At 44.1% G+C, this 25,522-nt stretch overlaps 1 protein-coding gene across 3 annotated transcripts in view; it reads right to left on the reverse strand.

Moving 5' to 3' along the window:
* Nucleotides 1-25,522, reverse strand: part of FAM53C (family with sequence similarity 53 member C) — a 138,787-nt gene that overhangs the window by 49,028 nt on the left and 64,237 nt on the right. For 2 of the 3 annotated variants that reach the window (XM_078652710.1, XM_078652711.1), the window contains exons 3-4: nt 6,462-6,519; nt 3,282-4,033 (exon numbers count right to left, since the gene is read on the reverse strand). In XM_078652710.1, the coding sequence (XP_078508836.1) occupies nt 3,282-4,033; nt 6,462-6,519 (810 nt within the window). The remainder of the gene's footprint in view (nt 1-3,281; nt 4,034-6,461; nt 6,520-25,522) is intronic. The other variant, XM_078652712.1, reaches the window with a different exon arrangement.

A 25,522-nucleotide genomic window follows, 5' to 3' on the forward strand; every position in this document is an offset into this window, starting at 1 on the left:
TGATTATCTTATTTTTTGATACTAATAAAATATGAGTAAATAATATTTTGTGATGTTCTAAAATCTGCGGGACAACTGTCTATATCGTTTGGATCAATCACCCATAATATTACTTCTTTAGGAGGAAGACTTTGTTGCTTAACGTGTTTTTTTCCCTGCTCTCTTCCTCCCCATTGAGATTTTAGGGACCGGTGGATTTGCATACGTGGCAACATCTGATGGAGTCACATGATGCCCTCTACCTACATGCAGGGGTACGGCTGGGGAATACTTTTCTGCATCCAGTCTGGAGCCTGAGGAGAATTCCAAGGTAAGAAATCTGAGGCTAGACGTCTCACTCAGATAGTGCCTTTAATATGGGGGTGGAAAACTGGGCTCTTGCAGACATGCAGTATACTTTAGGAAGAGCTTGGTTGTCATCTGCTTGTTGATGTATTGCCAGTGGAAGTGGCTTTCCAGTTTTGAACCATCTGCTCTTCTTTTTTTGTGATTTACTTCAGGCAGATACTGAACCAAATGTTCACATCAGCCCCACTTATCTGTTCTACTGTGCTTGTGAATTTGTAACACTTTTATTGGCAGCTGCTTTCTACTACATTGAGTCCTTATTAGCAGCTGGGTTCAGGGATTGATCACATGAAGTGCCCAATTTGAGTCGGTGGCCCTCCTCCACTCATTGTTGGTGTCTAGGATTGACTTTTCCGCATCAGACTTTGATCTAGAGCAAGAAAGAGAAGCACAGAAAGAGGAAAGGAGGAGGAAGGGAAATATTAAAAATAGTGACAAATGGAGAAACAGTGATGAAAAACCTGCATGAGTAAAATAAAGAAGCAGGTTGTGTATGCTGGTTAACGAAAGAGTAAGGAGGTGGAATCCAGAATACTCAGCCTTGGTATTTGGCACTCCAGATATTAGTCAGTACCGGCTGATGCACCGATGTTACAAATTAAACACTGGCACATCTAATCAGCTATAACACAAGCACACACATTAAAAAGGACGTGTTCAGTCCTCATGAGTGGTCAACACCTGTGGCGCACAGCCTTTCTCCCAGCCCAGAGTTAAGAGACACACAGTAAGTTTTGGTAGTGGTTCTCAAAATATCTTTTATTCTGTTCTTTGGGTGTGTTTGACTTTTATGGGAGGGGATTTTGAGGGTGGTGTTGGTGTTTACTGCTATATTTTTTTTTTACTTTGGTGGAAAATGGCCACTTAGTTTATTTTTTCTTTATTGAATTCTTTATGATGTTTTTCCATCTTTTCATTACCAATTTTTGATTTGCTATACGCACCATACCATTGTCCCATGCAGTACAGTGCAAAGAATTCTAAATATGGATTATTTCCCTCCTCAAATTGCTGCAGTGCCTCTGCCAGAAAGTTTTGAAATGATTCTAGGTTCTGTAATTCAGAAGTACTGTAACGCTGCTACCTCAAATACTCCTCCTGCCTTGACAAAAATGTTGGTCTCATGAAACAAAAGGACTAGAGTCCTCTCTGTCCCTTGCTTAGATTATGGTCAAAGCTTGCAGGTGGCCCTGCTTGCACTCTGTTTCTGCTCGCCTAGGTGGTAACCAAAGAACTCCCAAACAATGGAATCCTTAGTATTGTTTTCCAGTTCAACCACATCTTGAGTGCAGAGCACTTCTTCCTTAACAGAAGCAGAATATGGTCTTGGAATCTTTTGAGGCAGTTATTACGCCATGTCTCAGAGTTGGAAAACAGCAGTCAGTCAACCACTGCTCTGTTCCCTGCTCTTCACTAACTGGTGACTGTGCTTCCTGTTTCTATGGGGTAAACATTTTGATAAGATGGAATGATGCATGAAAGTTTAACTTCTGGCAACTAAACTCCTCGGACTGCTCTTTAACTGAACAAATAATCCACAAACTATGGAAGAAGTCCTGCCCTAAACACAGGCATACCCGGTCTGCGTTCTCAAGTTTACTTCTGTGGACTGTGTAAGGTTTAAAAACAAGTTGAGCTCACTAGGAACCCCTTCTCCTTAAAATGCCAGCCAATACCTGAAACAACAATTTTAGGACGACATAATTTAGTTTTTAAACTTTAAACAGTGCCTGTAGTTTGAGTATTTGAACTCGCAAAATGGTGCTTTTAGTCCCTGAACCTGGTACTGAGATCCGGGATTATCGAAAGGACCCAATATAGGCCCACACGTTTCATAGCCTGCTGGGGAGATTAGCTAGGGAGACTGTGACCAGAAGCTTTCATGAAGGTACTTAACTAATTTGGCTTATTGGTTACATTTCATTTTTAATGGAAATGTCAAAAGTTGAAAAACGTTGTCAATGGTAGGTAGTATATCTTTAAAAAAATGAATTTTTTTTTGTAAACGTTAAGAGTAGTCTGCATGCATGCCTATGCATTACTGTTTATGATATTAGAGAGAAAACCATGATGAAGAGTCGATCACCTCCACCACCACCTTTCTTCTCCACTGGATCAACAAACTCCTGACTAAGACCAATTGCAAGAAAAAGAAATGTAAAGTGGAGTGTCCTTATATGCAAAAGAGATTCAAGATGTCGTACAAATACGATGTGTAGAATCATACCTGGAGACAAAGCTCCAACCAAAAGCTTGCACAGAACTATTTTTTTAAACATTTTCCTAGACCCACACTATAAAGCTGTACAACATACCTTACATACATTACCTAAAACAGAAACATGCTAATACAACTGTAAATGGTAATGCTGTGCAAGTGATCCCTTTTGTGAGCCCTACAACCATTCTTTTTGTGAGATTTCAGTTCATACACTTGAGAATCTTTACTTTTGTTGTCTGAAAGTAGTGCGCTATCTGTGTACTTCTCTGCCTTGCAAATACGTGTCTCCAGATATTTGGTAATATCTCAAGGCATTAGTGCTACATCACTCAAGATCCCTAGTAAGGAATATGATTCTTACCCAGAAGTGATACAGATTAGGTGAGTACAGTGTTTGGACAAGTGAACACCCACTTTTGTACACTTACTCTGGAAAACTTTAGTTTCGATTATTGCCTCCCCCAAAAGGTTAAATCAGTACACTCAGAATCAAGGATGACCAAATGTGGACCATAAACACACAACAGCCTCCTGCTCACCCAACTACATTGGTCTCTTTCCTGTCCCATCTGAATCCTAATCCTTTCCCATCCACTATGTCTTGTACTCCACCCACTTAGTGTCCCTCTTTCTCCATCATTTCTAGTGTGCCCCACATTCTCTAAACGTTAATCCTCAAGGCATTCATATACCAAACCTGGCCATTTCCCACCTGGTTCATTTTGTAGAAGTCCAGTGAGGGCCGGTGCCACCTCACATCCTCCTCATGGCGCCGCTTGGTCCCACATTTTCTGGTGTTTAGGTCACATGGCTGGGACTGGCTACGTGGCAGGCAGTGCTGTCGGCGCACCAGTTCAGGCGTGTACGATGGCGAGCTGCTGGCAGAGGGCAGGAATTGTCCAGTGTCCTTAAAGAGAACTGGTGAGAGAGAGAAGCGACGTTGCAGAGAAAAGCAATTTGGCCCCTCGGCTCCATCAGAGAATGCCCCGATTGGCGAGAGAGTGCAGGACCCCGGCGATTCTCGACAGAAGGCCAGGCTAAAGAAGGGTGGACTGCAGGCTTGGATGCATCGGAAAGAGGCACTGGGGTCATTGTGAAACCTGAGGCTGGTGGCCCGTGGGGTGGGGCTGTGAGCTTGCACAGTCAGCCCCCCGCCACCTCCCCCGCTGTTGCAACGCCGCTTAACAGGAGTCCAGACTTTAGAACTGGTGGGCCGCCATATGGGCCGCCAGCGGGAGAGGTCCTCAGGCACAGATAAGGAGCGGCAGTGTCTCTTGCTGGGAGGAGCTGGTGGAGTGGATGCGGTGTCCGTGGCTGGAGTGCAAGAAGGGCCTCTTCGGTGAGGAGAGTTCTCTCTGCTAAGGAGGGGGAGGTGTAGACCCAGGCTGGAGTGATGACGACGTTGGACACACTCCTGACATTCAGTCGTTGGTTGCTGACTCAGGAGACCCCAAGAGCGATCCTCTGAAAGAAACCGAAAGAAAGGCTTTAAAAACCATTCCTTAATCCAAACCAATTATCTATTGATCAGTTCAACACAGCAGACATAAGTCTTCTGCGGAGACACTCAAAGCCAGGGCACAAAGACTATATCCACAGAGAACTTCTACATCCACACCAAGACCACATCCAACTGTATCATGGCTATCTACACCCAGTGTCATTACACAAAGGTCATATCCACAGAGAACTCAACTGTCTACACCCAGTGACATCAAACCAGAGAAACGGCTACTTTGCATAACCCTAGAGTTCAAAACCACAAATCATACCCCATGGTTTCAACATCTCAGTGTCACAGTAAACAATCACATAAATCATGGAAATGTTCAGCGTGCCCAATGCAAAGAACTCGACTCACATAAGGGACAGACTATGCCCTTCAATATTTACTCCAACTATGGATCTTGATTAAGGAACAGTGTCCACTGCCAATAACACCACACAGAGGAAACTGCTCTGCAGATCTACCTTATTCCCACCACCACAACTTTCCAATCCATTGCCAGGCCAATAGATGGGAGTCACTCCAGATATCCTATGGAATAAAAAACGTGTCAAATACCCAGTGGATTTTTCTGTAATGGCTCTCTCCCTCTCATTTCCCTGTTCTTTAATTATTTCTCCCTTTTGGCCTACCCCAAAGCACTACCAACTCTCAGTGAAACTCACTAAAATAATGATCTAGTCTCTGCATTAAAACAAAAGGTGGGGTCTTCCTCCATTTCTAGGCCTGTCAATACCAACATGAATATGCAGTTGGAAACAACATAAAAAGCAGAAAGGTCAGTGATCATAATAAACTGGAACACTGGTACACATGTGTTCTGGGCAAATCACAGCTTCTTTGAGGAACCTCCACCTGTGAAGCCTAAAGTGACCCTGCTGGGACATCCATCTAAGTGAAAACTCCACCATGGAAATAAATAGATGGTGAGCGAGAGGGCTCAAGTCAGCCTATGGTGACAAGCAAGCTAAATTTAAACCATGACAGCAGCTTAAGGGCCTAATGATGTCCGAAAGAAACCTCAGATTCAAAATAAGTCTACAGGAACATTAAACCCGATTATAACGATGGGAACTCAAGGTCCCAAGTAAGTCTAGGTAGATCCTTGCTCCCCAAAACACAGTGGAAAAGAATCTCCTTTTGTGCTCAATCAAACTAGAGGTAAGCCAGGTCCAAGGTTTTCTACCACAAAGAGGGCAAACCAAGCCCAAGGGCACAGTTAACATATGAGACCCAAGGAAGCCCCTCGGGGTCCCTACTAGCTGTCCTAACTCAACTTCTATGATCTCCTTCACAGAGTCAGAATCAGCTGTAGCTAATTCTGTATTTTGAGACCAACATACCTAGGATTATCAGAGGCTGTATCACCTGATAACCTACCTTCCAGTCCACAACTTTCTTTTAAGACAGCGTTGTATTACAGCAGAACAGTGTGATGAACAAATCTGAAAACCATTTAAAAAAGGAAAGGCTAGTACAGGTAAAGTTATGCCCCAATTATTTGGAATCACTGGTAACCATAAACATTCTAGAGGAGTTGAATAAACTCCAAAAGGTTGTTAGCCTTTTAAACCAGAATGTGCCTTCTCTGGGAAAATTCAGCAGCACAACTGGCATCAAAAGATGACGACAAAAAACCACAATATATTTGCTTCTCAACACATTAAAGAACGTCATTCATATCTTACTTCAGTCATCCCAAAAATCCAACATGCACTAACAATGAAGAACCCCCCCCCCCCCCCCCCCCCGGCTCCCCATCAACGCAGGTTGTGCAAACTGGCTTTCCAAAAGCTGCCCATCTTCACCACCCAGAGGATGGCCTTGCTAGTACTTTACATTCACTCTTGCTTTCCACAATTGATCAGCTCCTTGCGCTTCCCTGTTCGGTATGTCCCATCTGCACTTGCCACTGCATGCATATCCACATCATTTTACTGCCTAGCATGCTTTCTCCTTGTATCAAACTATTAACTGTTCCGGACTTATAAATCCCCTAATTTATTTCCACCAAAGGCTTAATGCTGCCTGAAACATGCAAATGGCCCCTTCATTAATATAAAAGCGTGCATGAATCACTAGGCTCTACTCTGCCACTTCGCTATACTTTTGCCTTGTCCCTACACTAGAAGTGCCCCCTCTCCAATCCCCCTGCATTCTCACCAGACATCAAGATTCCACTTTCTGCTCTTTATGCCACCTCTGCTCCTCTTACCCTCTATTGGTGATCTCCACATGCCCCTCTGCCCTCTAATAATCAACCCTCTGCTGTCCACTGGCATGCAAAGCCCTTTTCCTCCACATTTGCGGACCCAGTCCTTACATGCAGCTTTTCATTTGCCATCCCTCTGTACCCTCCATGCTTCCCCCCCTGCTTGCTCTCACCCGACATGAAGTGAATGGGGCTGCTGCAGCCTTCGAGGTCTGGATGATCTGGCAAAGGCTGAGGAGACAGAGGTGGTTTCATTGTTAGTTTTTTTTAACGGACCTTTATTTGTGAATGAGTCTGCATTGATATCACCCTGCAATGTGCATATAGGTAGATAGCTATCTGTGCATCGTCGAAAATGGCTTGAAATCATGTATGATCTTCTTCCACAATAGCTGCAGAACACCCCCTTCACAGACGCCAACAGAGAAGACCAAGGCACAAAAACAAGAGTGTGAAAGCTTTTGAGCATTAATTATTATGTTCAACTGATCTGACCTCCGAACTTAACTCATGAGGGAGCTGCTAAGAAACCCTATTACAATTACAGGATATACTGGTATGCTCTTTAGCAATAGTATGATAGCCAAACAAAACATTTCCAAAAAGATGCGTCAAGCTGTTGTGAACTAGCACAAAGAATCCCAAAGAAAAAGAAAGCAGGAGCTACTTTATGGATTGAGATTTTTATTCTACAAAGTATTTGATGTACAATGGATCTAGCTCTGGGAAGCAACGTGGCACATACAAAGTACATTTAGCTTTGCAGAACATCTGGAGTATGGAATGCACTGCCTATGAAGATTACTTGTACAACAACTGCAGCACCAAAAGTAACATTGGGCTCATTGCATACTCTGACATTCGAGTTGAGGACCATTCTGCTTGTATGTGGTTTTCTTTGGAAGTTGTTGGAGAGAAGTACACCGGCTTTAACTGACTGAGAAAAATCCACTTGTTGGGAAGCAGGGCCATCCAAGAGATTTCCAAAGCTGTCTCACTTACATCTTGTGAGAAGTCTAAATACCTTGGACACCAAGGACAGACTGCTGCAGATGTCATTGCGATATTAGGCTGCACTTAACCTGCAAAAGTTTTTGCCATGAGAGTGCTCCAATATAAAAGAACTTCCCGTGTTCATTACCACCTGGTTATGAAGGGATGAAAAAAACCCCACAGAATAAGGTTATCTCCTGATGCCCCTGCAAACTGAAGTCTATGCTGGATTGTTCGGGGAAATTTGAATTTACGACCAAGCAAACCCTCTAAGAATACATCTATCAACCTACACAGATTTTACTTTCTCTTTTACATAGCTCTATTACTAGAGGTATAAAAGCTGAAATACTAAGTTTCATGAGCAGACCAACTATATTGACAACTTCCAGCAAGGGAACTTTTTAGGAACAAAATTATGAATTTACGTTAATGAGGTTCTTAGACAGCAGATGATCAATGTGACGTCTGCATGTACTGCAATACAATATAAGCATTAATGGGGATAGGAAAGCTTGTTGAAAAAGCTGGGTCTCTAAAGCATCTAAAATGCAAAGGTGTTGTTTCGCGACCCAAGCTTGCTCTGAGGGCACATTCGTATTACTGGTTCGTGTTATACGAGAGGCAGAGTAATTATATCTGGTTATTATGTTTAAATGGTCGATGCATTCTTCACCCCAGCCAAAATGACCGGCCTTGCTCGACATGCTAAATTTAACTTACTAAACAGAAATCAATTTAACACCAACAGAGTTGGACCCCCATTAAAACTTGGATAACCAAATTTCGGTATTTGTCACTGGTAACTAAGTTTACTCTTCAGCATTTGCAGATGTGAATACAATTGCAGAATTTCTGGCGCAAAATCCATGAAACATACTCCATGAAATGATCAGTTTACCATCACATTTATAGGTTACAAATTTATCAATAAAAATATGTTTTTAAATTGCAATTTGAAAGCATGCCCATTTTAAAACTATTTACAACAAGGGGTGGTGATGGACAGAGTCTCTGAATTAAGCAGAATACTCTCACCCAGTCAAGAGATCAGGGCTAGATCCAACACCGTTTTTTAGCTCATTGCACCATCCCAGTTTCAGAACCTGGCTGTATGCAAATTAGTCTGTCCCTGGCCCAGTGCATCATGGGAACAGGGCAGACCAGACTACAAAAGCCAATTCTTACACTGGGAAGGAAACAAGCTTCCGGGGACCGGTTTCTGGCATTACAGCCGTCTTCGGCCCGGCTTGCTTGAATCCTGATGGTGCAATGAGCAAGGGACTCACATCTGAGTATACCCTTCCACGCTTAGGGTGGACAAAATTATTTACAACAAGGGGTGGTGATGGACAGAGTCTCTGAATTAAGCAGAATACTCTCACCCAGTCAAGAGATCAGGGCTAGATCCAACAACGTTTTTTAGCTCATTGCACCATCCCAGTTTCAGAACCTGGCTGTATGCAAATTAGTCTGTCCCTGGCCCAGTGCATCATGGGAACAGGGCAGACCAAACTACCAAGCCAATTCTTCACTGGAAAGGAAACAAGCTTCCGGGGACCGGTTTCTGGCATTACAGCCGTCTTCGGCCCGGCTTGCTTGAATCCTGATGGTGCAGTGAGCAAGGGACTCATGTCTGAGCATACCCTTCCACACTCATGGTGGCCAAAATAATTTCGAAAAGGGGGTGGTGATGGACAGAGTATCTGAGTTAATCAGAACACTCCTACCCAGTCAACAGATCAGGGCTTGATCCATCACCGTTTTTTAGCTCACTGCACCATCCCAGTTCAGAACCTGGCTATATGCAAATTAGTCTGAAGGGTATGCTCAGACATGAGTCCCTTGCTCACTGCACCATCAGGATTCAAGCAAGCCGGGCCGAAGACGGCTGTAATGCCAGAAACCGGTCCCCGGAAGCTTGTTTCCTTTCCAGTGAAGAATTGGCTTGGTAGTTTGGTCTGCCCTGTTCCCATGATGCACTGGGCCAGGGACAGACTAATTTGCATATAGCCAGGTTCTGAACTGGGATGGTGCAGTGAGCTAAAAAACGGTGATGGATCAAGCCCTGATCTGTTGACTGGGTAGGAGTGTTCTGATTAACTCAGATACTCTGTCCATCACCACCCCCTTTTTGAAATTATTTTGGCCACCATGAGTGTGGAAGGGTATGCTCAGACATGAGTCCCTTGCTCACTGCACCATCAGGATTCAAGCAAGCCGGGCCGAAGACGGCTGTAATGCCAGAAACCGGTCCCCGGAAGCTTGTTTCCTTTCCAGTGAAGAATTGGCTTGGTAGTTTGGTCTGCCCTGTTCCCATGATGCACTGGGCCAGGGACAGACTAATTTGCATATAGCCAGGTTCTGAACTGGGATGGTGCAGTGAGCTAAAAAACGGTGATGGATCAAGCCCTGATCTGTTGACTGGGTAGGAGTGTTCTGATTAACTCAGATACTCTGTCCATCACCACCCCCTTTTTGAAATCATTTTAAAACTATACTCATAAAAAGGCACAGAGAAACACATAACATGTACAATACTAAATATTTTCCAAAGTATTCCAATCTTATAGAATCGAGTTCACTTGCCAGTCTCAGGATAAAACGGAGAAGGACCCTAAATTGTGTGCCATTTGGGTGGGTGGGTTTGGGGGTTGAGGTGAACGTGAAGAAGAACAGGAACACAAAGAGAATTAAATTCGCATGACAATCATGTAACAGTGACACAGGCTTTGAAGTGAGCATTGGGCCTTAAAAGGTCTACAAGTACAATGTACTAAGAGGGAACAAAACTAAATAGTTCCTTCATCAACTTTATAGATTACATAGCATGGGATGCATTTTTGGCAGGGAAAAACCACCACGTCTAACAAAAATAGCTGGGTAAAAGTAATATTGGGCCACTATGATAGCACTGGTAGGGCCCATTACAATAATGAAGGACTGACTCAATCATGCTTCATCTATAGTGAAAAATGTAGATTTTGGTTTATCGGCCAATCATGAAAACAACCATTTCTCCAAAGGACTGTTACCATAGAATACCTCAAGCATTATTTTACTTCCTTATGGGGAGGTTCAGTGTACAGCTACAACGAGGGTGAGATAGAATGGGCACACCTATAAACTTATCTTGTACATGTTGGGTTCCTCTCTGAGCCACTCTTGAACCACTTGAAAGAGCGAACTGCCACTGATAAAGACAATAAGATCAAGAGCTAAAGTGGTTAGGAAAGACCATTATTCAACAGAAAAGATCCACCAAAATGCACTAGCCTGGCTTTAACATTTTAGGTGGTTATTTCCCCCAACCCAAACTGGGGTAAATGAGCTTAAACCCTAAACACTTGAGGGTATGAATAAAAATGTGGGTCAGTGTTGCTTACTACCCACTTAAGAGTTTCTCATTCTTAGACATGAGAATTTCAGATTGTTAGTGCTCGTTCATGTCATTTCTCCCCCCTTGTAGGATCAGAGTCCTTGAGAAACCTGCTATGCCATTTTCTTGGGTCTTCTGGTGTGGTTTTATTTCATTCCCCTGCTGACTCCATAGCCTATGTGTCCACTGGAAGTGCAACATGAATCAAACTGTAGCACTCAAAGTGTATCCTGCTTATGACAAGGAGTGCTGCTGTACCTCATACCAGTTGATTGTGTAGCTCGCTGTTAGTAGTACTTGGCCTGGCTATTGTGTTCAAAAGCTCAATGCATTCTTCACTCCCAGCCAAACAGATCGACCACGGTCAACATGCTAAATGTAATCCACTTAACAGAGATCAATTTAACACAACCCCAACTGAAACGTGCACAACCAAGTTTTGGTGTTTGTTACTGGTAGCTTTAACCTTACTCCAATTCATTTACAGATTTGAATAAAATTACAATACGATTTTAAACTATCTTGGTTGGGAAAGACCATTAAATGTCCAAGTAAAAAATACCATAAAAATGCAGTGGCCTGGCTGGGTAAACATGTTGATGGTTATTTTCGTCAACCAAAAATGAGGGAAACTAGCTTAAACCCTAAACAAAACACTTGAGGGGCATGAATAAAAATGTGTGTTAGTTCCTTCTTAATAAGAGTTTCTCTTTCTCAGACCTGTAGACTACAGACTCATGATGCTCCCTCACCCCTTGTAGAATTAGTCCTTTTATGGCCCATTCCTAAGGGTGGGGGCGTGTAGTGTATTACACATAGTTGCTTGGCCTCCAAAAATAAACATGTCCACATTGGATGATGTATATATAAGAAACAATGTATGTTTGTGTAAAACGGTTATCTTGGCAATGTCCTCTGTCCTGAAACGAATTACATAATTTCCTTTGCCCATATAGGGTCCTTCCATTGTGCTAGAAACCCACCTTTCCCATTTTCCTTATTTTGCTCTTGTAACCTAACAACTAGGTAGAATTGGCTGATGCTTTGTGGAAACATTTCAGATATCAACTTGCCCAGCTGGAAGGAGCCTCGAATCTGCCTGTAGCCCAAAAATAGTTTACTGAGAACATAGTCCCATCTGCTGATGTCTGACAGTGCTGAGAGCGCGACCTTGATGCTGGAAGAAGCCATGTTGCTCAGATTGCAGGAAGAGGAATGTGAACAGCCAAGAGACTGGAGAGGAGCATGTTCTATCCCTGACGAGGAGGATAAACACCAAGGCCCAGCCGACTGAAGCTTGTGTTAGAGGACACCTCCCCAAGTGGTTCAAGGGAAATTTACAACACAGCTGGCCAGGAATGCCAACAAAAAGAAATCACCAGGTTTGGGAACTTCAGAATTACATTCCAGAACTTACTGGTGTTAGGCTGATTAAGATCAAGTCATCGGCATACAATAAGTTTGAAAGAGGGAGGCCTCCCAGTTTTGGTGCATGATGGTTGCAGTTGTCTAGGTCGGTTGAAAGATCAGCCACGAAAAGATTGAATAGGGTGGGAGCCAAAACGCAGCCCTGCTTTAAACCTCTCGAGGTTGGGATCCGCCTGGATACGATCGTACCGCTCCCCAGTTTTATTTGGACCCATGTCTTGGAATGTAATAGGATGAGTTGATTCAGGAGGGCGGGAGGTATTTCCCATCGAGCTAGCTTTGACCATAGTTTTCCTCGATCTATGCTGTAGAAGGCGGCTTTGTAGTCGATGAAGCAAACAAATAATGGTTTTCTTGCTGCTTTTGTGGAGTCTGCTCAAAGCGAAAGAGCCAGGATGTTTGTAGGGGTTCCCAGGTTTTCCTGGAACCCTGTTTGGTTAATTGGGATTAGGGACTTTTCCCTTGCCCATTCCCGGAGTTGTAATACTTGGCCTCAATGTCAATAAGGGCAATGAGCCTGTAGTTTTTTGGGTCGCTCTTACAGCCTTTTTTGTAAATAGGGGAGATGATGGAGCCTTTCCAGGATTCTGGGATTGTTCCTGTTGCGGTGATGTTGTCAAAGAGCGGTAGTAATGCGCTGGACCATTACTTTAGATCTTGTTTGTATAACATTGGTGGCAAGCCGTTGGGCCCAGGAGCACCCTCTTGATGACTTCGCTGGATTCTGCCCTCAATCGTTTTTAGAGAGGAGCTGGGTGGTGGGTTATTCCTGTAAAGGGGGGGCGGTAATGCGGCATGAAACTCAGCTGGTTTTTGCAAATTGCTTTGGGGGTCTGCGTTGAGGGGTTTGCAAGTGGTTTGTCCAAACGTCCTCCGTTATGTGTGAGTTGATCCTGGGTACCGATGGATTCTCAATGCTCTTGACCGTTTGCCAGAATCTTGCACTATTATTCGTTTTGGCGTCGTGCAGTAGTTTGGCCCAGAGTGATTCCGTGTGGTCCTTTTTTGCGTGCCAAATAATTTTCTTTTTCCTTGTTCGAAGTTTTCTTAGTGCATCTACGGTGCCGGCAGTTGCGCTGTTTAGGCGGAGGGAGCGGATTGCTCTGTTTATGTCGCCCCTTAGTTGCTTAGTTCAGTATGCTGGCTTGATGACAAATGGGTGCACTGGCTTGTTCCCGCCCAGATGTTTTGTTATAGCTGGTCCTCTTTTTGTGCTGGTTGAGTAACGGCTGTTGGGGCTGGTTGGCCCAGAGCTTTGGAAAAGATTTCCCAGGTATGGACAGTGCTTCCTTCGATGAGTTTGATTTCTTCCCACAGTGTTTTTGCAGCGACTGATAGCTTTTCTGGGTCGTGTATTTCACATCAAATTCTCTTGTGTTGGTATCTCGTGGTTGGATGGGGGTCTGGGTTTGCGTATGTTATGGCGGTTCCCTGGATGTAAAAAATGAGCTCTTGGGGTTGATGGTCGCTGTAGTCGGACACCCCGATCCTAAAGTCTTTTACTAAGCCAAGAAGTTGGAGGGCGAGTAAGGTATAATCGATTGCAGTGTTAACTGAGTTTCTATGAAAAGTTGGGGCTTGAGGTCTATCCCCTGGCATGCGACCGTTTGGTGCTACCATCGATAGACTTTCCAGTTCTCTATGCAAATCCTTCGAGATTTTTGTTGGTTTGCCCCACTTATAGTTGTCCTGGGAGGCGAACCCCCATGCTCGATGTTTGTCGTCTTCTGGGTTGCAGTCGTCTGTTACCTCCGCAAGGAACATGTTGAAGTCACCTGTTAAAATGTAGCTCGAACCTTCGTCCTCCGTTATTAGCTGGGTAAGTTCGAGTATCAGCTGCCTTGCACCGATCCTCTTGCTCTGAGGGTGAATATAGATGTTTACCAGAGTTATGTGATCTTGGTTACTTTGGCCCTGCATTTCAAATTGGATTGCCATTATTTCAAGGGATGTAGTGTTTTTGCTCATGCATTCTCTCCCTGCAGTTATGGCTTCGATCGAGGCGTAGACGGTTAGTCCTCCTTTGCGGTGACCGTAATTTGATTGTCGGGCTGCAGGGAGATGGTAGGTCTTGTAGCCTTGGAGGTGTAAAGGGTCCTCCAGCCAGGTTTCCTGTAGGAGAACTAGGTCAAACCTGTGGAAGTATGACGATAGTGAGGGGTCGTTAATTTTGGTCCCGAGGCCATTGATGTTCCATGAGCAGAGTTTTAAGTTCCTTTCCTTGTTTCCCTGTTCAAGGATAGGTCATGGAATAATAGTTCTTAAATTTATAGTTTTGGATATCCAGGACCAGTTGGTTGGGGGGTGGGTTTCTTCTGGCCACCTCCCCCCCCAGTTGGGGGGCTGAGTCCGTCTGGGCCTGAGACCGAGGTGCTGCGGGCTCCCTGGAGGACTGTGCTGATTTGATTGCGTTCGGTCCGGCTACTTGGTGGCCTCTTGTTGGGGCCAAGTTGGTGTTGGAGCAGCGGGATCGGGTACCCAACTGGTCGGCGCTGATAAACTCGGATCCCCCATGCTTCTAATTGTAGATCTTCGCTGAGGATTCTTTCTGCCAGCTCGGGTGTTGCCCATTCGGTCCTTGCCTGGACTAGTTAAGGCTAGATATTGAGCGAGTGTCACAGCCAGGCAAAACGCTTTACCACAAGCAGTCAATTCTGAGAGAAGTGCCCCTGACATTTGGGACTACATGGGGAATTTGATTTTACCCCACAAAGCAACATCCAGGTTCTGTTGCAATGTTGTTGCACTAGTTGGAACAGCAACTAGTCCCCCGTTTCTGTGAGTGCGCCTAGTGGACTGTAGCAAGTACTACTTCCTACCAACTCCTGCCAGACACCAGTTAGCCCCATTAATATTGATACATTCCATGAACCCAATTATTGTGTCCATTCTAAAGGGATGACTCCAAAGGTCTAGAAGATTCTGCAGAAATAATGATAATTTGTAATCAGTTCAAGACAATATGATACACAAAAAGTCAGAGGGTATGCTCAAAACGCTATGGATAAGGCTGTACATAAACTCAAAGGAGTAATTCAGAGTTATATTCTTGGCAGACCTAATGTACAAACAAAAATAAATTAATTTGGCAACACTAATAAAATCCGTTTTATGACCACCTTTAATTAAGGGTCTAAGGGGGTCAGAAAAACTCAAACATTGAGGAACTATTAAATGTAATCCAGTAATTGGTAACCAAGTTACACAGGAAACTCCTTTAAATTTCAAAAAGACGAAATCACTTAGACTGTTTAAACCAAGAAACATTTCTTTATTTACAGCCAGGTAAAGTAGTTTTGAAGTAGTAGATGTGCTAAATTTACACTCTATGAGGCCCTATGGACTGTGGTGGAATGTCACTTTCTACTGTATTTCCATTAGAGTCCTTTTTAAGTTTTTACATGTGTATTTATTTCACTTTGATATGTTTAAAATCAGAGGACAGACTACTAACACGGTAAGCAGGGTTCCTGTTAGAACAGAAGGTCATTAAACCTTATTTCGCTGGAATAAATATCACTGAGTCACTTACAGTGCTGGCAGTTCCGGATTTTGATGGGAATATGATGGTTATTTTGAATAGCTTCTTGCAACTGACCCCAATAGGGAGCCTGGCATCCTCTTTGCAAGAAGTGTTTTTGTCTAACAGATTTACCATATCCAACTTGCAATATTGTTTATGTTTGTCCTATTGGCTCGCTTGGAATAAAGAAACAGCATTAAACTGAAGACAATCCAAAGGCATCTTAGAACCCCAATGCACTCCCTGACCCCAACTGACCACCACAGTACATAGGGCCTCATACAATGTAAATTTAGCACCCAACTACTTTTTCTAAACTACTTTACCTGGCTGTACATAAAGACGTTTTTCATACAAATGATCATAGGGCTAAAGCTTGGGGCTCGCACTACCAGGTGGGCTGCCTACTTTGGATGGGCTGAAGGCATTGGGTTGAAGAGGTTCTCATAAGGTACAGGCTATTACAGTAATTCCGGCTGGACCCAATGACAGCCGTTACAGCAAGACATTTATATACAAAAGTAAGACTGGAAGAACAAGGCTTAGACATTTCATATGGAAAAATACAGCAGACGAAAACCGAACCTACTTGGCAGTCCATTTAATGGGAGAAACCAAAGCTTGCACTCAGTCTTAACAGCTTTATGTGGTTGATGGCGAGAACTGAAATTGGAAGTCAAACAGGAGGTTTCCCGTCATTTTTCTACAGTTTGGAAGCTGGTTAGAATCAAAGAATGTTACCCAATTTCGACTGGTTTGACTCGCATTTGCCTGCCTGAAAAAGCACTGTAAGACAAGAACACCTACCTAGGACTGGTGCGAACTTTAAAAATGTAAAGACTTCTGGCACTTTAGTGGTCTCGTTTTATATCAGTGCACGGAAATTAACATAAACACCTAGAATTGTGTATATACTTTAGGCATATATAGATTCACCAGCACAGACAGAAGGTCACCAGAAAAACTGCACTGCTGCTGCATTCTTCTCTTAAGAGGTTAGAGATTAGCCTTCGACTCAACGGTTTCTTTTGAACAGCACACTGAGCTGCCCAGAAAGGAGAGGAGCAACAGAGTACAAGTGGAAAGCTCAGTGTGCCAGAAGGCCAGATTTACCAAGAGGCAATAAATTAGCTAGCAATCAGAGATGCTTTCCATTGTTGCAACTTTGGAGAGGCTGTATTGTGAATCCATTTAATCGAAAGAGTCCATCTACCTGCCCCATCTCCTAATAGCCACAGACTTCCACTAAAACAGTTACTTTTACACCCAAGGTTCTGGGGTTGTATCATTTGGCTACCTCTGGTCACAAATATTCTGGAAAGATTTAAACCATTTAGGTGGCCCCAAAGACACCCCAATCATAAATCCATATCTGTACTGGTTAAGCATGTGGGTCCAGTAGGTAACAAAGGTCGACTGGGGCACCCTGCAAAAACTACTGGCCACCAATTAAATGCAAGCCCTTGAAGTTTGGCATTCCCAAAGTACGTTCTTGTAAATACCTTGGACCCAAATCCCTTGCAGATACTGGTAGGCAGTCGAGCAGATAACTAGTGCCTCTCCCCCTGTCTCCGTGAATCTACCCAGTGCACTGAACAGGATACCTCCCTCCTTTCCCATCTACTGAACAGAGAGTGGTTCAGTTAAGAGACTATAAACTGCATTGGAGTTTGCAACACTGATTTAGCGGTTTGACTTAGTTGGTAAATCTATTCCAGTACAGGTCATGGGTTTTTACGACGCTTGCTCTGAACTCGGCAGCGGAGTTTAAACCCACCAAGTTACCCAGCCATGCGCACAACAGTCATAGAAACAAAACGGTAAAGGGCTAAACATAGCATGGCCAAACAGACAATCATGTCGCATTTTTCTGGCTACAAAGATTAGCCTGAAAAAACGGGTTTAAAACTTGACTTGTGAAGATTTGATAACACAAGAACTGCTCTGCCTATAAAGTTCAGGATGGCCATAGGGAATCAATGGTAAAAAGTCCAGTGTTCCACACACGATATGCACCTCTTTGGAGTTCTATCGCAGCCTCAGAACTTGCCAGCACATAATGAATAATTTGGCTGGATCACAATTTTAACTGGGTTAACAGACGTGTTATGTTAGGCTATCATTAATTTTATAGCTTGCTAATCATGTGTGAAGGTATCCAGAGACGCTCTGCAGCATGTCTGGAGGCCAGACCTGGGGGCTTACTCGAAAAGCTAGGTCTTACACTACTTACAAAAGTCAAGAAGAGAGAAAGAGGCTCTGATATGTGGTGGGATGTCGTTCACCGCTTTAGGGGCCAGGTACAAGAAGGTGCGATCCCCTGCTCTGCCATTGTATATGCACGGGGTGCCTGCTAGTGAGTGGAGATTGGTGGAAGTGAATGCGGCTGTTTAGGAAGAAAGAGCCAGTGTTGTGGAGAGCTTTGTAGGGGAGGAGTTTAAAATGCTCCCATTTGTTTATAAGGAGCCAGTAGAATTGCCTGAGGTGTGGTGTGGTGCGGTGTGATGTGGGCTTAGTGTGGGAAGTTGATAACTATTGGCTGCTACCTTCGGACGGTCTGCAGTCTTCTTGTGAGCGGGTTAGTAATCTCTGCATACAGGGTGTTTCCATAGTGTAGCTATCTGGTGATGAGGGCTTTGGTTGATTATTTTCCTGGTGTTGTCAGGTAGCCGTTTGAAGATTTTCTTCAGCATCCTTAGCGTGTTGAAGCAGACAGACCACTGCACTGATTTTAGCAGTCAAATCCAATGTGTTGTTTATGATGATTCTGAGTTTTTTCGCTTGCGAGCAGGGCATGGGGAAGCTGCAAGGTTTGGTGGACACCAGGTGGAGTCCGATGGCACTTCTACCTTGGTCTTGTTCAAGTTCAATTTGAGGCTATTAGATTTCATCCAGGTGGCTACGAATACATGTGTGAACTGGTTCCTCTAAATGAACTCAATTTTTCTTAAAATTGTTATGTTATGTGCAAGCTGCTAACCAGCTCGTGGGGTAGGCCTTGGATGCTCAACTTTGAAATCCTTGGAGAATCAAGACCCTAAATGGCATAACGTGCTCATCAAATAGAAGTGCAATAGTATCTGTGGCCTTGTGACATCGGTAGTAAACAGAACCTACACAAGATACTTCCCAGTATGCACTAACGGTCCATGAAAGCTCTCACGCTATCTAAATTAAAAAGTACTACTAATAACCAATTTGCAGCAATAAGAAACTGCAAATCTCCAATATGCGTTATATAAAAATTAATTCATACAACAAACACCTCATAACATAAAGCAATTCCTTTCTTAAACCCAATGTTTTGCTACAAACTACATTATTGTTCGCTATATTGACTAAAAGTAGATGTTTTTGTATTACACACCAATGTTTGTTGACCACATTGGCTAACAAAACTCCCTGACGGTAAGCAGCATGCTTCAGTCCTTTTCCTCCATGATACTAACCGCAAACAAGACATCACCAATTCAGTCTTTGCTGTTCCTGGATGCTGAATCTCAGAGAGCACTGTTGCGACCAGACTTCTTTAAAGGTTTTTCATTTAAGTATCCACAGCAAATCTGTAGACTGTCCAGCAATGTGTATGCCGCTCACATTGATTACCTTTGTTTATGATGTACCAATTTCTCCCATGTCGCGGGCCGTCACCTCATCCAGCTGCACTGGCTGTATACTACATGTAGGGCCACCACATCACGGCCCCAGCCAGTGCCAGCACCAGGCTCTTGCAGTGACTAACAGTAATGTCAGTGCAGCCTGGAGTGGTACAGCAGTACCTTGAAAGAGGAGGCAACACAATGGGGCACCACACAAAAGGTCCACAGAAGATCAGGTATCATAATTTGCACTCCATGCCAAAAAAAGCAGATGCTTAACTCATCCATACACAATCAATTAATGAGTTTGTCCCGTACATAAGTTGTGGGAGTTTAGCATGCACTGCTGAAGTGGTTCTAAAGAAATGCCATGCACTGCTAAAGTGGTGCTAAAGAAATGCTACACCAAAACTAAAGTGGGCAATGGTTTCTCTGGCAGAGTTGAAACAGACAAATCTGGTTGGGGTAAATAATTAGGGACATTTCCAGCACAAATGTTTTATCAATGTTCACCCATTATACCTTTCCGGCCCACTTTTAATGGGAGAGGGTGCAACTCAACCATCGATTTCACCCTCTTATCTTCAAGATATTCAGGGTTAGTACTAAGCTGGGGAACACTCGATACTACCCTTAGTGATCATTATCCAATCTCGATTGCCATAAAATCTAAGGGCGTCGAGCAAAAGTCGTTGGATAACCCTCTATACAACCCATCAATAAGGCTGGCCAGCAGAAATGGATATTGTATCAAATGGGATAAGGTGGAGCCTGTGGCTTTCCTTCAAAACCTAGTTAAAAATACCTATGAGGATATTCAAATCTGCCTTTCACAAAAAAAGGAACCCCACAGTCATCGATTCCTTCATTAAAATCTTAGCGGAATTAAAAATACTCCTAACTAGGGTACCCCGACATGGCTCGAATAAAGGCCATGGCAGGTTCGACGAAGGTTGAACTAAGGCACTCACTACCTTGAAAAACTCCTTACACGCCACCCCAAGATCCACTGAAATAATTCAGATAGCTAGAAAATTCTTTTGTGCTGCTATAATCAGTAGGAAAAAACAACTAAAGAAGGATGCTTGGCTGGCACTTCATGACGCATCCGAAAGAAAAGATAATATAGCCTTCTGGAAGGCAGTCAATGCCCCATTCCTGCACAGTAAAGAGGCGGACCGAATTGAACTCGCAATTCCGGGTGAAACTTGGGTTACACATTTTAAAGGTCTATATGACAAGGCCAATGTAGAGGAATCCGGATTTCCATCTGAAAATAACGCTGGCGAAATTGTTGAGCACAACTCACCAAGTGCTTTCCCTTTGGGCATTGTGTTGGAATGCGAGGAAGTTATCAGAGCAATAAAGGAAAGCCCTTCAGGGAAAGCATCCGGCCCGGATCGGGTTCCCATAGATGTCTACAAATCCGAGATTGACCTATGGGCACCCTTGCTCACCAACGTGCTAAATTCCTCAAACAGCTCTGGATTCATTCCAACCTGGCCAGATGCAATTGTGGTACCGGTCTTTAAAAAAGGGGACAGGAATGATCCCGCCCGATATCGTTACTTGATGCATTGATGAAGGTGGCCGGGCGGATAATTTTAAACAGGATCCAGGAATGGATGGAGGAATATTATCTCATCTCTAATTTACAATATGGTTTCCGGGCAGGCAAAGGCACAATAGAACAGGGCCTAAATTTGGCACTAATAATAGCAAAATATACGCAGGCCAAAAAAGGAAACCTCTTTGTCACCTTTGTGGACCTAAGCTCCGCCTTTGACTGTGTGGATCATGAGATGTTATGGTCGATACTCTTAGAGATTGGAATAGACAAGCAAATCCTTTCGTTTATTAAAGAACTTTATAGGGGGGCAGGCGCCAGAGTACGATATGGGAGAAGGGGCGAGTGCTCTGAGAAGTTTGAGATACGTAGAGGTGTGAGACAGGGGTGCATTTTAGCACCCATGCTTTTCACATTATACATTAATTCGATTGGCCAACACCTTAATGAATCCTACTATGACTACCCAACAATAGACGGGACATCAATACCAATACTTTTGTACGCAGATGACGCCGCAATAATGTCTCAGACCAGGGTTGGATTACAAAGGGCAGTAGTGAAATTTACTGACTTCATGAGAGGCAGAGGCCTAAAAGTAAATGTCTCTAAAACGTACACTATGTCTTGTGGAACCGGGACTAGAAGGACATCATGCCCTATCTTCCTGGATGGGAGAAAAAGCGAGATTCCTGACATTCTCCTATCTAGGAATTAACTTCGATAGAAAGGGCACATGGCAGGCAGCTGCAACTGCAAGGCATCTAGCTTTCTCCAGGGCCACAGGAGCATTGACTAACTTTGCTGAAAAACTGGGAGGAAGACCAGTTGCCGAACTTTTACAGATCTATAAATCAAAATGTGTATCCACCGGTACTTATGGAGCAGGCCTTTGGGGGACAGAACATGCAGAACATATCCAACTCCGTGAGAACCATTTTATTCGTTATTTACTAGCAGCCCCCAAATCCATAGCCACCTATGTTTCTCACAATGAACTAGGACTCTCATACATTTCTGATACCATCAAATCCTCCCCCTTATTACTGTGGCACAAAGTATGGGTAACACCTGAGATGGGCTTAAATAGAGAAGTTATTAAAGACTGCCTTAAGCTAGACGGAGTTGCCAATATAAAATGGTTTAATTATGTAAGAGAAACGCTCAAAGACATCGGGCACCCGGAATTTTTTGTAAACCCCGCAAGTATGGAAGCTGTGTCTAGAAATACACTGAAAAGGATGATTCTAGAGCATCTAGACAGTAAAAGGTGGCTTCTGGAAAAGGCTAAATGCACAGTTATAGAGAATGAGCTAATTACCATCAGCGGTGGGGTTCAGCAGTATCTACTATTAGAATCATGCTCTTTTGCCCGCATGCTGCTGACCCGCTTCCGCACGGACACCTTCTTCAGATTGATTACCTTCCCGTTATGTAATGATTGGACAAGGGAAAGAGTAATCTGCCCGTGCGATGATATTTCATATCAATCCAACATCCACTGTGTATTGTTTTGCAGGTTTTATTTGATTCCGAGGGAAAGATTCCTGAAACCCTTATTAAAGGCCTGGGGTTTACGCACTTGTAGAGCGGCCTTTCACAAGTTAAAATTATTAGAAAATGCCTATGTCACCAAAGTCGTATCCTCTTATCTGAAACTTGTCATCAGGTTCAGGAACTCTATGTAAAACACATGGCCACTTTTCTCCATCTATATTAGATTACTCCTGGAAAGCTTGTACATAGTGTATAAAGAAAGTGTAATTATTTCAGATACAATATACATATACAAATGTTTAACTTTTTATCTTTTTAATTTCGACCATATAAATTGTACTGAGTGGAGTGATTCTTTGACAACTTTATGTTATGTTACGGAAAGTTTTGTATAGCGCTCATCTACTCCGTGGAGTGTCCCGGCGCTTAAAACCCTCGGCGGTACAGATGGGTGGGGAACAAAACAGAGCACCTACTGAACAAAGAGCCAAGATTTAAGGTCCTTCCTAAATGCTAAAAGATTGCCTTTTGTCCTGAGAGATAGAGGCAGAGTGTTCCACAACTGTGGTGCCAGACGCTTGAAGGAGCGGCCGCCACACCGGGCACGCCGAATCGCTGGTACAACTGCCAAAGCCAAAGTGGATGACCTGAGTGACCTAGAAGGCTGGTAGAACAACATCCGTTTCCGGATGTACAAGGCACCTGTGCCATGAAGTGCCTTGAAAGCCAAAGTAAGCGCTTTAAAAGAAATGCGCTTTCTAATTGGAAGCCAGTGAAGGGTATTAAGAAGATCACTGGCACTGGCTCTCCGATTAAGGCCGAAAATGGCACGCGCGGCAGAGTTTTGGACAATTTGCAGGCGCGTTAGGAGGAATTCCGGGAGGCCAAGATACAACACATTGGCGTAGTCCACGCGAGAGTCTATCAGTGCCTGCACAGTGACTCTTCTGTGGTCCAGCGAGAGTAGGGGCAGAAATTTCCTGATCATCTTTAAGAGACCAAAACATTTGCCCACTAGGCCCAGAACCTGCGGTTTCAGAGAGGCCATTGTCAACCTGCACTCCAAGATTTTTGGCGAACACCGAGTCGCTGGAGGGGGGAAACATGGCCGCCGGCCACCATGACTTCCACCTCGGGTCCGGAGGGCACCCGAAGAACAGCACCTCAGATTTATCAGAGTTACACTTGAGGCTGTTTCGCTGAAACCAGTCGAATACTGCCTCCAGACAGCCTCTGACGATCTCACCATCAAAATCAGAGCCCCTGTCACACGAGAAAAGGAGCTGGGTGTCGTCAGCGTACGACACGATCTGAGCTCCATGGGCCTCCGCCAGTGCCGCCAAAGGGGCCATATAAATGTTGAAAAGCGTTGGGCTCAAAATTGAGCCCTGGGGAACAGCCATCTCCAGTGGCGGCACCGTAGCAGAGAACGGGGGGGCCCAGACCGTTTGTTGGCGGTCAGCTAGAAAAGTCTCAAACCAACTATAAACCGATCCCCTCAGGCTAATCTCCCGGAGTCTAAAAAGGAGGCGGCCGTGGGGGACGGTGTCAAAGGCCGCCGAGAGATCCAACATTACCAGCATTGCTTTGCCCCCGGAGTCCAAGATTTCCTTGATAGCCTCCGTGACTTCTAGTAGAGCTGTCTCAGTGCTCATGTTAGATCGAAAACCCGACTGCGAATGGTGCAGAATATTATGCGTCTCCAGAAAGTTGGTGAGCGTTAAATGGACATGTTTCTCGACAATTTTCGCAAATGCTGGCAGAAGGGAGATAGTTCTATAGTTTGCATGGGCAGTGGGATCCAGAGTGGATTTTTTCAGGAGTGGCAGAATAAGAGCCTGTTTCCAGGACTGTGGCACCACCCCTGTGCTAAGGGAGAGATTGAGCACCGGATTGACTAGGGGGTTGATCACATGAGCAACTTTTGCAAGAAATTTGGCGGGGCAGGGGTCAAGAGGGGAGCCTGATTTTAACTTCGTAAGAAGGTCCAAGGAGGCCTGAGGAGTGAGGGGCGGGAAGTTCAAAAGGGAGAGCCCCTCAGCGTCTGAAGATAGTATAGGTCGAGACGCTGCCGGGCTGTGACCACACCAACAGCAGAGAAAGAAGCCTGGATGGATTTAATTTTACTGGCAAAGAAGTTAGCTAACTCAGTAACCCAATGCTCAGAATGCAAGCTTCTGGGGGTACACCAGGAGGGAGAAGTGAATTCCTTCACTATCAGAAATATTTCTTTACATGAGTTAGTGGCTGCCTCAATTCTTCTTGCAAAGTAAGACTTTTTTTCTGCTGTGATGTCATGATGGTACTCTTTGATGGATTCTCTATATGCTACCTTAGATATGGAATCATAGTGCCGACGCCATGTTTTTTCTGCTTTTTTACACTGCCGCCGCTTCTCAGCCAGAGCTGGAGAAAACCAAGGAGCAGATGCTCGGGAGGAATTTATGCGGTCGGCTAGGGGTGGGTCCAGTTCATCAAATAGCTGAAGAAGCCAGGTCTGTAGGTGCTCCAGATCAGTCTCTAGAGTGCCTGTCCGCTGGCACAGGTAGGAAAGTAAGGCCTGCGCCAGCATGTCTGGAGAGACACGATGGAAGGCTCTGACATTCTGCATTTTGCGGGAATGCCCACTAGAAAAGACTTTTTCGGAGAGGGTGATCTGAAAGTCCACTAAATAGTGGTCTGACCACAGAACTGGCACGGGAGTGGAAGTTTTAATCGGGACGGTTGAGAACACTTGATCCAGTGTATGACCCTTGGTATGTGTGGGGGCCGGGAGATATGGGATGAGTCCCAATTAAGCCTCCCATGAATTGTATTACATTATACCATCTTTCTTATAGCATCCAATACCACATGTACAGATCCTTTTTTAATGTGTTTTTAAATGAATGCTTTTATGATTTTGTATTTTAAAAATCGAATAAAGCTAAATGGAAAAAAATAAAATAAAATGTGTATACATTTTATTGTATGCGTTTTTGTATTACTTTTTGTTCGTATTTATGTGGACCTCCGAGTTCTAAATCATAATAAAATATTGTAATGCAGCCTGTTGTCAAGGTGTTGCAAAGTCATCCTGTGCCCTGGGCACCCCCTCCCCAACTTTTTGCTTGCTGACTGATACTGGTGGTAACTGACTGACCCTGGGCTCTGCCTAACCAGGCCCAGGGCCAGTGCTATGATGAAAGACATTAGAATACAGTTAAAACATCTACATACACTAGGGTACACAATGGTATGGTGGGGTA

This window comes from Lissotriton helveticus, chromosome 7 (genome assembly GCF_964261635.1).
Source record: "Lissotriton helveticus chromosome 7, aLisHel1.1, whole genome shotgun sequence".
NCBI lineage: Eukaryota > Metazoa > Chordata > Amphibia > Caudata > Salamandridae > Lissotriton > Lissotriton helveticus.